This window comes from Dendrobates tinctorius, unplaced genomic scaffold (assembly GCF_039654945.1).
Source record: "Dendrobates tinctorius isolate UK_male_01 unplaced genomic scaffold, ASM3965494v1 ptg000035l, whole genome shotgun sequence".
Taxonomy (NCBI): domain Eukaryota; kingdom Metazoa; phylum Chordata; class Amphibia; order Anura; family Dendrobatidae; genus Dendrobates; species Dendrobates tinctorius.
This window is the reverse complement of record NW_027361703.1, coordinates 23,600,807-23,614,557: the sequence shown is the minus strand read 5'-3', so window position 1 is coordinate 23,614,557 and position 13,751 is coordinate 23,600,807. Positions and strand designations below refer to the sequence as shown.

General features: G+C 46.3%; 1 protein-coding gene across 1 annotated transcript in view; it reads left to right on the top strand.

Moving 5' to 3' along the window:
• The window catches only part of TFEC (transcription factor EC), a 62,944-nt gene that overhangs the window by 18,530 nt on the left and 30,663 nt on the right, over positions 1 to 13,751 (top strand). The window contains exon 4 of the mRNA XM_073573667.1: positions 1,970 to 2,090. Coding sequence (XP_073429768.1) covers positions 1,970 to 2,090 — 121 coding nt within the window. The remainder of the gene's footprint in view (positions 1 to 1,969; positions 2,091 to 13,751) is intronic.

Sequence of the window (13,751 nt, the reverse complement as noted above, 5' to 3'; positions counted from 1 at the left end):
AGAAAAGAGGGGGGAGGGAATAAGAATGAAAGTGTGAAATTCATAATACATAGGTGTAAAGTTGCGATTGTGTATAGTGAAAATGAAAATATAAAAATATATGTATATCCATTGTATTCACTGCTATCTGCAGATACAGACAGTGGTGATATTGGGACATGGACGGGTGGTGTGCGAGGGCATGGTGCAACCTTTGGGCCACTACTTTCAGCCCTTCAGCTGTTTCAGTCCGCGGGCAGGGCAGGAATAGTCAGAGGGTCGGATGTGGCTTGCATGTCGCTATTTGCCCAGTTCTAATACAGTGCATTTAAAAAGTATTTGTGGGATGGATTCTACAAAATTTGGAAGGTTTTCTGGGGCTTTGTTTTCCTGTTAACTTTATTAGCTACTGGCTAACGCTGGGAGAGTAGGACTAATATCATTCTAAACTTACATAATTTTTGCCATATTTTACTATTTTCACAAAATGAACTTTTTTTTGCCAAAAATATTGCTTTGTGTCTCAATATTCTCAGACCCATAACTCTTTTTCTATAATGAAGTTGTGAAGGTTTTTTATTTATTTTTTTCGCAAGATGAGATGTAGCTTTTATTAGTACAATTTTGGATTACATGCAATTTTTTTTCATTATGTTTTATTAATTCTTTTTTTTGGGATGCAATAATAATATTTGGTATGATGGTAGATCTGGGGTTCCTTATTAGACACCTGGATGCCATGATAAACCTTGGTCATTCTGCAATTGCATTGAAGAGTGGGGTGATGGTATAAAAGAAATGGCTGTGCTAGAAGAGCCAGGCTGTTTATTACAACAGCCAAATGCTGCATATGGCACAAGCTCAGCACCTTAGCAAGTCCATATGCTTTCTGGCATCTTCTAACATACACCATGAATGACATCAAGGAGTTAGGGTTAAATAACATATAATTTATAGTAAATGCAGAAGTAAATGCCTAAAATTAATTGGCCATGGCACAGGGATGAGCGAGTATACTCATTAGGATTCGGTACTCGGTGAGTAATGCGATACTCGCGGTACTCAAATCCTAGCGAGTAAATTTCACTACTCGCCTCACAATATTCAGATCTCCCGCCCGGCATGTGTTAGCCAATCACAGTAAAGCCACCGCCTTCTTTGTTGAGACATTACTGTGATTGGCTGGCCAAGCAGTGTCATAATCATAGCCTATGAGTCATAGGCTATTAGGCTCAGTCATAGACTATTAGGCTATGACTATGTATGTGCAGAGAATGTGTGCGAGGGTCTGTGAGGCTGTGTGTGTGTGTGCGGAGAATGTGTGTCTGTCTATGGGGTTGTGTGTGTGAGCCGTGTCTTTGCGGGGCTGTACTGGCTTGTGCCAGGCTCTGTGGGGTTTTGTGGGCTGTGCCAGGCTCTGCGAGCTGTGCCGGCCTCTGACGGACCAGTGCGGGGCTGTGCAGGTCTGTGTTGGGCTCTATAGGCTGTGCTGGCCTCTGCAGGCTGTGCCGGCAAACATTCTCCACGCACACATAGTCTTCACCCACACACATTCTCCGCCAACACACATTCTCAGCCCATTACTCGCATTTCCCATAGACATACATTGGACTCGCTACTTGTTACGAATACCTGAGTATTAGGAGCTACTCTAACGAATACAGCGAGTCAGAGTATTTCACTACTCACTCATCCCCAGTGACAAGCGCTGCAAAAATGTTGAAAGAATTGACATGCTGCAGATTTGAAACAGCTTCAAACCTGTCAGAAAATATAAGGAACGTGTGCCTGAGATTTCAGGAATCTCATTCTCTTTGCTGGTACTAGGAAATGTTTCATTGTTTGTTACAAATCTGCAAGGATAGAACTAGTAAATGGGTTAGCATTAATATAAGATCTTTATTCTGCTGAAAATATACATTTTATGTTCCAATATTATAAAAATTGTTTTATCACAGTGTTTAAGAGTTAGGATCTTTCTCTTTTTCAGCTTCCATTATCCAGTGGTAATTTTGATGTTTATGACACTGACCAAAACATTTGCACTTCTACCATGGGACTGTCCAACACATCTTGTACAGCGAGTAATGGTGTAAAGAGTGAAGTTACAGGTAAATAAGTGAGTTAATAAAAAAAGACAAAATAAATATCAAAGCAATTTCCTTTTATGATTGTTATATTACAGTACTGATTATTATCATATTATTTTCAGAATAATTAATCAAAAATATTAGAAAACAAATATATTTATATATGGCAATTCACTTATTTTTGCTTTCTGTTGTGAGACAATTGTAAGGAATATGTATAGTATAAAATAAACTTTAATTAAAACTCATTACAAGTCTGTACGGCATTACATGGAGATCCTAGGGCCTCGATTACAAATCTGCTTGGTAATCTTTGTGCTGCTACATGGTGCCTCCAGAAGGCACTATATTTTACTATTGTATAAATGTTTCTAGGGTAGATCATTTTTATAAATTGGCATGCCATGATACATGTCACAATTTTATTTTTATTATAGTTCAATAATATGGTCATGTGACTCATGTACTCGTATTTTATACATAGAGAAACATATGCTAATGGAAAAATAGCTTTTCATGGGACTTATTTTACATACAGTAATAAAATTACTGAAAATGGAATTTATCACTACTGAATGATGTCATGGGATCCCAAGCAAATGGAGGTGGTTTGATATGGTTATTGGCATCAGCTTTAAAGTATCTGTAGCAGTGTGGGCATTTAGACCTTGGTTCCTCAAAATCAGCAATTTTCACTGTCATGAAGAAGTCAGATGCTCCAGATTCATTAAGAGGTGTCCTCACCAGTGACTGGAGTACAATTTCTGGGATAAAGAATGCCACAGCTTGCCATGCCCTGTCCTGCTAAAGCTCTGTCCACTTTGGTGAAGCTGGGAGAAACTAGTGTGAAGAATCTAAGTTTCGCAAAAAATATCAAAGCATTTCAAGACAGAATTTGTGCAAAATTGCTTTGATGAACCAGGGCCTTAGGGTCTCATACACATAGCGACGCTCCAGCGATCCCGACAATGATACGGCCTGGTAAGGATCGCTGGTACGTCGCTTCATGGTCGCTAGTAAGCTATCAAATAGGCAGATCTACTCAACGACGCAGCAATGATACGGCGATCAGTATAACGATCTCGGCGGTCATTGGGACCTTGTCACACAGCAGCTATTCTGACAACTCAGACCTCGATAGACGTGCTTCAACGAGGTCGTTCATCATTGTTATGGTGTCAAACACAGCGATGCATGCTGGCCAGCGGGACACCAACGATCAAAAAATGGCCTAGGACATTTGAGCATGATCAGCGATATCGCAGTGGGGGGCCAGTCGCCGCTTTGTGTCACACGTAGTGAGATCACTGGCGAGGTCACTGTTGCATCACAAAACCTGTGACGTTTCAGTGGTCTCGCTAACGATCTCACTATGTGTGAAATACCCTTTAGTTTGGTCAACACTAGTGATGAGCGATCGCCAAACAAATTCGGCATGAATATGGCACATTCGGATTCGTTAGCTAGGTGGTTTTATATCAGTCAGATAGTGTAGCTAGCTAGTGTCCAGTGTGGCTGTTAAATTTACCTTCCAGCATTTTTTTGGTCATTACTGAGGTCCACAGATAAAGCCAGCCGGGCACATGTCCTACAAGTGCACTGCTTCTATTGTGCTCCATGCACGAGTATAGCATTCTAGATAATATTTTTCACTAGGTAAATGTGAAACAGCCTGCTGTATTCCACCTTGTCATTTAGTGCTGTCGTGATATAAAACTGTCTGCAGATTTAAGGCATAATAAAAAAAAAGTTATATTTTTTTCTGTTGCTAAATGTGAAACAGTCTACTGTATCTCATGTTGTAATTTTGTGGTGGTGATAGGAACCTGTCTGTAAACATAAGGTACATAAAATAATTATAATTTTTCAGTTGCAAAAAGTTAGACAACCTGCCGTATCACACTTTGTCATTTGGTTGGGTTGAAATTAATCTACAGAGGCCTGATCCAGAGGCCACAAAAAATCTTCTGTTCCTAGTGTCATACAGTAGGGGACCTGACTTTAACCCCTTTACCCCCAAGGGTGGTTTGCATGTTAATGACCGGGCCAATTCTTACAATTCTAACCACTGTCCATTAATGAGGTAATAACTCTGGAACACTTTCATAGATCCCGGTGTTTCTGACAGTGTTTTCTCCTGACATATTTTACTTCACGTTAATGGTAAAATTTCTTTGATATGACTTGCATTTACTTGTGAAAAAAACATAAATCTGTCAAAAATGTTGAAAATTTTGCAACTTTGAATTTTCATGCCCTTAATCACAGAGACATGTCACACAAAATACTAAATAAATAACATTTCCCACATGTTTACTTTACATCAGCACAATTTTGGAACCAAAAATCTTTTTTGTTAGAACAGGGATGGGGAACCTTTTTTCTGCCGAGGGCCATTTGGAATTTTATAATAGCGTTCGGGGGCCGCATAAAATTATTAATAATGATGAGCGAGTATACTCGTTGCTCGGGTTTTTCCGAGCATGCTTGGGTGTCCTCTGAGTATTTTGGCGTGCTCGGATATTTAGTTTCTGTCGACGCAGTTGCATGATTTGCGGCTGCTGGTCAGCTTGAAAACGTGGGGATTCCTTAACAAACAGGCATTCCTCACATGTATTCAGGCTGTCCAGCAGCCATAAATCATTCAGCTGAGGCGAGGAAAACTAAATCTCTAAGGTCCCCAATAGGCAGGTAAATGTTCCCAATAGGCAGGCAAATGTCACTATTAGGCAGCACAGGTCCCCAATAGGCAGCATAGGTCCTCAATCGGCAGCACAGGTGCCCCAATAGGCATGTAACTGTCCCCAATAGGCAGGAAAATGTCCCCAATAGGCAGCACAGGTCCCCAATAGGCAGGAAAATGTCCCCAATAGGCAGCACAGGTCCCCATTAGGCAGCATAGGTCCCCAATAGGCAGGCAAATGTCACCATTAGGCAGCACAGTTCCCCATTAGACAGCACAGGTGCCCAATAGGCAGTATAGGTCCCCAATAGGCAGCACAGGTCCACAGGTCCCCAATAGGCAGGTAACTGTCCCCAATAGGCAGGAAAATGTCCCCAATAGGCAGCACAGGTCCCCATTAGGCAGCATAGGTCCCCAATAGGCTGACAAATGTCACCATTAGGCAGCACAGGTCCCCATTAGACAGCACAGGTCCCCAATAGGCAGTATAGGTCACCAATAGGCAGCACAGGTCCCAATAGGCAGGTAACTGTCCCCAATAGGCAGGAAAATGTCCCCATTAGGCAGCACAGGTCCCCATTAGGCAGCACAGGCCCCCAATAGGCAGGAAAATGTCCCCAATAGGCAGGTAAACGTCCCCATTAGGCAGCACAGGTCCCCATTAGGCAGCACAGGTCCCCAATAGGCAGGCAAATGTCCCCATTAGGCAGCACAGGTCCCCATTAGACAGCACAGGTCCCCATTAGGCAGGTAACTGTCCCCAATAGGCAGCACAGATACCCATTAGGCAGCACAGGTCCCCAATAGGCAGCAAATGTCCCCATTAGGCAGCACATGTCCCCATTAGGCAGGCAAATGTCCCCATTAGGCAGCACAGGTCCCCATTAGACAGCACAGGTCCCCATTAGGCAGCATAGGTATCCAATAGGCAGGCAAATGTCCCCATTAGGCAGCACATGTGCCCATTAGGCAGCATAGGTCCCTATTAGGCAGCAAAGGTCCCCATTAGGCAGCATAGGTCCCCAATAGGCAGGCAAATGTCCCCATTAGGCAGCACAGGTCCCCATTAGACAGCACAGGTCACCAATAGGCAGCACAGGTCCCCAATAGGCAGGACAATGTCCCCATTAGGCAGCACAGGTCTCCAATAGGCAGGTAAATGTCCCCATTAGGCAGCACAGATACCCATTAGGCAGCACAGGTCCCCAATAGGCAGGCAAATGTCCACATTAGGCAGCACAGGTCCCCAATAGGCAGCAAATGTCCCCATTAGGCAGCACATGTCCCCATTAGGCAGCATAGGCCCCAATAGGCAGGCAAATGTCCCCATTAGGCAGCACAGGTACCCATTAGACAGCATAGGTCCCCATTAGGCAGCACAGGTCCCCAATAGGCAGGCAAATGTCCCCATTAGGCAGCACAGGTCCCCATTAGACAGCACAGGTCCCCATTAGGCAGCAGAGGTCCCCATTAGGCAGCAAATGTCCCCATTAGGCAGCACATGTCCCCAATAGGCAGCACATGTCCCCAATAGGCAGGCAAATGTCCCCAATAGGCAGGCAAATGTCCCCATTAGGCAGCACAGGTCCCCATTAGGCAGCACAGGCATCCAATAGGCAGGCAAATGTCCCCATAAGGCAGGACAGGTCCCCATTAGGCAGCACATGTCCCCATTAGGCAGCACATGTCCCCATTAGGCAGCACATGTCCCCATTAGGCAGCACAGGTCCCCATTAGGCAGCACAGGTCCCCATTAGACAGCACATCTCCCCAATAGGCAGCACGTGTCCCCATTAGGCATCACATACTGACCTGGTGTTGAACATAGTGACTCCTGGATGGCCCCCAGGCCCCGCACCGCACACACAGCAGCACATGGTAACCACCGCACCGGTGACCGGGGTGATGAAGATGGCAGGCTGCGGTGATGAAGATGGCAGGCCGGGGAGGCAGGCCGCAGACCAGTCCAGCGCAGCTCACACTCTGGCGCGCGGTTACTCGTCCTCTTCATTAGTATCAGTGCGTGGGGGCTGCTGGGGTCCAGCGGGGTGTGCTCAGTCCCCGTCAGTGCGTGCACGTATCAGTGCGCGGTATCCAGCGGGCGGGGCAAAGAAGCAGAGCAAGAGTGCTCCTCTGCTCCTCTGGCTCCTGCAACAAGGTACCCGATCGCGGCTCTGGAGCGGCTGCGGGCCTGACCAAATGATATGGCGGACCGTATACGGCCCGTGGGACGGACGCTCCCCACCCCTGTGTTAGAAGTTTGTAAGAGTTAAAAGTTGACCAGCGATGTCTCATTTTTACAACACCATTTTTTTAGGGACCGCATCACATTTGAAGTCACTTTGATGGGTCTATATGATAGAAAATATCCAAAAGTGACACCATTCTAAAAACTGCACCCCATCTAGTGTGTTAAATTATTCTGTTCCTAGTGTCATACAGTAGGGGACCTGATTTTAAAAGAGTTTGTAGCATCTAGTGTGTTATAGAGGCCTGATCCATAGGCCACAAAAAAATTCTTCTGTTATTAACGTCATACAGTAAGGGACCTGACTTTAAAATAGTTTGTAGCATCTAATGTGTTATAGAGGCCTGATTCAGAGGCAACAAAAAGTTCTTTTGTTCCTAGTGTAATACAGCAGGGGACCTGACTTTCAAATTGTTTGTAGCATAAATTCGTTATCATACAGGTCTCATCCACACTCAAACAATTCTTTTTTTCTGTGACTAACACGATACGGCATGACATTTTTCAACTTGGAATTTACTGTAGCTGAAATTCAGCTGTTTGCAGAGGTGGTGCAGAGTTTAAAATCTAATTTTTGTTTATAATACTGTGCTCCTACCACAGTATCTGAGCAACATGACTGGGAAAAAGCAAGGCAGCGGTGGAAGGGTTAGGCTTGGTGTTTAAGGTGTTCGTGGGTTATGTGATAATGTTTGTGAAAGCACTAGTGAAGCAATGTCAACTCATATCGGTCCCTATTATTCTATTTCTACAGTGGTGAAATTGATGCCACTTTGGTGGTGTCTGCCAGTAATTTTTGGAAATGTGAACACTCCTGGTTGGGTGTCCATCTGCTGGATTGGGTGTAGTGAATGACCTATCAGTCCCTATTATACTATTTCTGTTGTGGTAAAATTGATGCCACTTTAGTGATGTCTGCCAATAATTTTTGGAAATGTGAACACTCCTGGTTGGGTAGATATCTGAGATCTCAGAGAACGAGCACATCACAAGTTTCTCAATCCACCGTAACATCTCCGCCTGCAACTCTCTCACTGTCCAGCAGTTTGTCCAGTTCACTGTACTCTGCCCTCTCAGCACTGCAGCCAGCCCATGGTTCTGCAGTTGTGGTCACATAAAAGATTGTTTCCTCCTATGCATGACAAAGCAAAGAGGTTGAACTTCACCATCTCCAATCTGTTGGTCACGGAAATGCTGCCTTTCCGCCTGGTAGATACAGACGATTTCTAAAAGCTGATGGCTGTAGCAGTCCCCCAGTACCAATTACCCAGACACCATTACTTTTCTAAGATAGTTATGTCTGCGCTACACTAACATGTCACAAACAACATCACCCTTTCCTTGAAAAAATCTCAGTCTGCCAAGGTGCATTTCACCACAGACACTTGGACAAGTAAGCATGACCATGGGGGCTACATCTCGTTGACTGGGCACTGGGTGACTCTGGTGGGGGTGGGGACAGACGCTGCTCCACAAGTCTTGGAATCCACAAAGCTTACAGGAGAAACCTCTACATTTAACACTTCCTCCATCTGCGCCCTCAACCTCTCCCTTAACAAGACACACATTCCAACAGTGCAGAGTGAATCCCCACCACTGAGCAGCCAGGGCTCACAGCAGTCAGGAATGTATTAAAATTGATATGCCTTGGAGATCGCAGTCATATAGTTGAAGAGTTGTGGACAGCTCTCCAGGCTGGGTTTGATCATTGGTTTTGTCTGCTGAACCTGCATCCAGGGAAGGCGGTGTCCGATAACAGTGTGAACCTGGTGGTGGCCCTATTGTGAGGCAAGCTCGCACATGTGCCTTGCATGGTTCACGTCCTCAACCTGGTGGTACAGCATTTTCTCCACCACTATCCTGGCCAGGGTGAGTTGCTCAGAAAGCATGTAAGCTGTGTGCTCATTTCCGCCATTCACACTCCTCTGCTCCTTGACTTGCATTGATACAGAGGTCTTTGTCCATGCCAGTTAACAGGTTGATATGCGTGGAATTCCACTCTGCACATGTTGCATGACTGTGGCAGCAGCAATGAACCTTGATGCAGTATGTCATGTCGTATAGCCTGGGTTAATGCAGTATGGATGTGGCGCATATCATATTTACAGAGTGGGAACTGATTAAGGACCTCTGCACCCTTCTGCACAGTTTCAAAATGGCTACTAAGATGGTTAGCGCTGACAATGCCGTCATCAGCATCACTATTCCATCATCAAAATGCTGGAGTAGACTTTGAATAGCCTGCCAGAGGAGATGGTGGTCCCAGAAGAAGATGAGGAAGCAGAGGAGGATGCAGCAGAGATAACAATGTCTTTAAGTTCAAGACTGTCATAAAACAGGTGGGTGACAAGGGAGGGTGAATTACTGTGATCGAGCGGGGCTGGTGATAACAGACAAACTATTTTAGATGGTGCAAGATCCGAGGAACAAATGGAGGAAGAAGTGGTGATGGGTAAGCAGCTGTCAGATGAAGAAGAAAATCTTCCCCTCTGTTGTTCACAGTTAGCGGGAGGGGATGGAGGAAATGAGCCTCATTAAAACACAGCATGGGCTTGGACCTTATGGTAGAGCCCGACATATAAGTGCCTTCTTGCTGCAACATGATTCCCGTATAGTTATGATTAGGATTAATGACTACTAGGTTGCCACTCTGTTAGATCCATGTTATTATTATTAAACCAAATTTTGCCAGATGATTTCCACCCTAGAAAGGAACCCACAAATGCTGGAGTATCGAAATACACTTTTACAGAACTGTAAGAGAGCTTTTCCCCAAGACAGCAGTGAAGCACACAGTTTGCATAACAGCTTGTTAGCACCACTTCGGGTTCCCAGCATGACAGTTCACTCACCTGCGCTGCAGTTGGTTCCTCTTTACCTCATGCTCCCAGCAGCATTTCCAGCTGGGTCTTTGGCCATGTTATAAGGTCATGCGCGCAAGCTCCAGCCCTCTTAAAGGGCCGCCACGTGCACTTGCTATTTCCTCCCAAGCCAATGATTTTGAGGCATTATGTGTATATTGCTTCCTCTCCATTGGGGAGATGCCTGAGCAACCTTCCTGTTTCAGTCTATGTTGTGTAAGGTCACATACAAGTGTAAGTCCTGCCTGTAGTATACTAAGTACAAATCCTGCCTGTAGTACTCCAAGTACAAATTATGCATGTTGTACTCCAAGTACAAATCATGCCTGCTGTACTTCAAGTGCAAATCCTCCTTGCTGCACTCTGAAACAAATCCTGCCTGCTGTACTCTAAGTGCAAATCCTGCTTGCTGCACTCTGAAGCAGATCCTACCTGCTGCAATCTGAAGCAAATCCTGCCTGCCACACTCTGAGGCTAATCCCACTTGTTGCACTCAGAAGCAAATCCTGCTTGCTGCAGTCAGAAGCAAATCCTGCTTGCTGCAGTCAGAAGCAAATCCTGCTTGCTGCAGTCAGAAGCAAATCCTGCTTGCTGCACTCTGACACAAACTCTGTCTCTGACACGAACTCTGTCTGCTGCAATCTGTTACAAACTTTGTCTGTTGCTCCATCCAGTCTGTCCTTTGGGTCCAGCTCTAGAGGCTCTAGTGAATAGTCAGGTGATCGCTTAGTCATGCCCCTCCAGGCTCTCCGTGGTCCATGGCACAGTGGTTCCACAAACCACGACTGTGACTTTTTGCTCTGGCCATGCATCTCACTGGATCCTGGACCCTGCTTGTATGGACCATATACCAGGAGCTTTGTTGATAGAAGAACGCATAGGAAGAGCTGTCCACACAGTTGCAGTCTTTAACCACTAAGTTTGAGGCTTTAAACATGCCTCCAGAGTTCCAGCATGTTGAAATAGTCACGTCTCCTCCAGAGACTTCCTAGACAATTTGCTTAGTTCAAGATCCTGTTCTCCGACTCACAGCCCCACCACATTTGACGGCAATCCGCATCTCTACCACAGGTTTATCAACCAGTGCCAGCTACATTTTGAACTTCTTCTGCGCCACTTACCACTGCACCAAGCAAAGGTGGTGCTTCTATTGTCAAACCTTGGAGGCGAGGCTCTGGCGTGGTTGAATCTTTTGTGGGATAGAGAGGATCTGGTCATCTGTGATTTGCCTGCATTCCTGGAAGTTTTTCGCAAAGTGTTTGAAGAACCCAGGCAAACCACCTCTGCAGCTTCCGCTTTGCTCCATTTACGTCAGACCAATTCTTCTGTGGAGCTATATGCGTTGCGCTTTCACACTCTGGCATCCAAACTCGGATGGAACAATGAACCTTTGCTGGCGACATTCTGTGAGGGGCTTTCTGGAGATATTTAGGATGAGCTAGCTGGTCGAGACCTATCAACTACCCTCGACAACTTGATCTCTCTCCCCATCCATATAGACCTCTGCTTCCATGAGCGTGCTAGTGAGGTGGCACGTGAAAGAAAACCGCAGTGTCTTTCTGCATTTTTCAAGCACTGGAGAAGCTCCGGCATCTGGGGGCAGTAGGAGAGGTCTCTTTAAATGAAAAGAACGTTTCTCAACCCCTGATTCTTACTGTGGCCATGACAACTGGTGAATCCCAGTTTGTTGAGTCAACATATTTGGATTCTGGGGCAGCTGTAAATTTCATCCTTCAGGCTGTAGTGGATCGGTTCCAAATCCCAGTTCACCCACTTCAGAACCCCCTGGCAATAATATCTGTCGATGGGCGAACACTTCGGGAGACGGTTTGTTTGGCTGCAGAGCCACTTGAGGTCCATTTTGGGACACTCCATACAGAGAAAATGGTCTTGTATGTCCTCTCCAACATGTCTCATGCCTTCCACTTGGGCCTACCATGGCTGTGTCAGTATGAACCTGTGTTGGACTGGAGAACTGGAAAGGTGCTCTGCTTGGGACATTTCTGTCATGGGAGGTATCTGGCTCCCGTATGCCTGGCTGAGGACCTGTCTAATCTGGCATCACTGCCGATTTGCTGTCTACCTATTGGTCCTTCACTGATGTATTTGACAAGAAGGAGGTAGAGACTTTGCCACCCCACAGGCGGTATGACTGCCCTATCAACTTGATAACCTGGGTCTACACCCCCTAGAGGCTGATGTTACCCTCTGTCCCCAGCTGAGACTAAAGTTATGTCGGACTACATTCAGGAGAATTTGGACCGGGGGTTCATTCAGAAATCCTCCTCACCTGCTGGGGTCAGGTTTTTCTTTGTCAAGAAGAAGAACGGATCTCTACAACCCTGTATAGACTATCAAGGTCTCAACGAGATCATGGTGAAAAATAAATATCCTATCCCACTGAGTCCTGAGTTGATTGACTGATTAAGAGGTGCCAGGATCTTCACCAAATCAGACTTAAGAGGCGTCTACAATCTAATCTGCATTCACCGGGGAAATCAATGGAAGAAAGCTTTTAACACCAGGGACGGACATTATGGCTACAGAGAGATGCCCTTCGGTCTCAGTAATACACCGTCCGTTTTCCAAGAGTTTGTCAACGATATCTTCCGGGACCTGCTTTATACCTGGTTGTGGTGTACCTGGACGATATTCTGATATTCTCCCCGGATCTGGCCTCCTACAGATGGGCAATTCGGCAAATTCTTCAGCATCTTAAGGAGAATGGACTCTACACCAAGTGTGAGAAGTGCGTTTTCGAACAGCCCTTCTTTCTTTCTTGGGATACATTATCTCAGATACGAAACTCAAGATGGATCCTGAGAAGGTCTCTTCCATCCTTAAATGGCCACTGCCCTTGGGAGTCAAAGCAATCCAAAGATTCCTTGGCTTTGCTAATTATTATCGGCAATTTTTTCCGCACTTCTGCACTTTGACTGCTCCCATCTCTGCCATGATCCGAAAGGGAGCCGATCCAAAGAACGGGTCCCTGAGGCTGAAGAGGCCTTCCACTCTCTCAAATGGATCTTCACCACCGCACACATTCTGCATTGTCCGGATCTGAATAAACAGTTTCTCCTTGAGGTGGATGAATTCTCATTAGGGGCCGGAGCTGTGTTTACTCAGAAGCGTAACTACTAGTGTTGAGCATTCCGATACTGCAAATATCGGGTATCGGCCGATATTCGCTGTATCGGAGTTCCGATACCGAGTACCGATATTTTTACAATATCAAATACCGGAATCGGAAGTTCCCATAATGCAATGAGCCAGTTGTGTTAGCCATGTTAACTAATGGGATGGCTGTGATTGGCTGCTGAAATGATGTCATCATGATGCGCGGTCTGTGCGGGCCAGCCGGGGGTCTGTGTGGGCCTGCCAGGGGTCTGTACGGGCCTGCAGGGGGTCTGTGTGGGCTGCCGAGGGTCTGTGTGGGCCTGCCGGGGGTCTGTGCGAGCTGCCGGGGGTCTGTGCGGGCTGCCGGGGGTCTGTGCGGGCCTGCCGGGGGTCTGTGCGGGCCTGCCGGGGGTCTGTGCAGGCCTGCTGGGGGTCTGTGCAGGCTTCCGGGGGTCTGTGCGGGCCTGCCGGGTATCTGTGCGGGCTGCCGGGGGTCTGTGCAGGCCTGCCAGGGGTCTGTGCAGGCCTGCCGGGGGTCTGTACGGGCTGCCGGGGTCTGTGCGGGCCTGCCGGGGGTTGTGTGTGTGTGCAGGCATCGTCCGATGGGACTACAAGTCCCATCGGGCTATGCCTGCTACAATGACAGTGATTGACACATTAGCCAATGATGGGACAGTAGTAGTCCCATCAACCGGCTAATGTGTTGAATGTAAAAAAAAAACAAAAAACCCATACATACTACATACATACTACATACATACTACACATATACA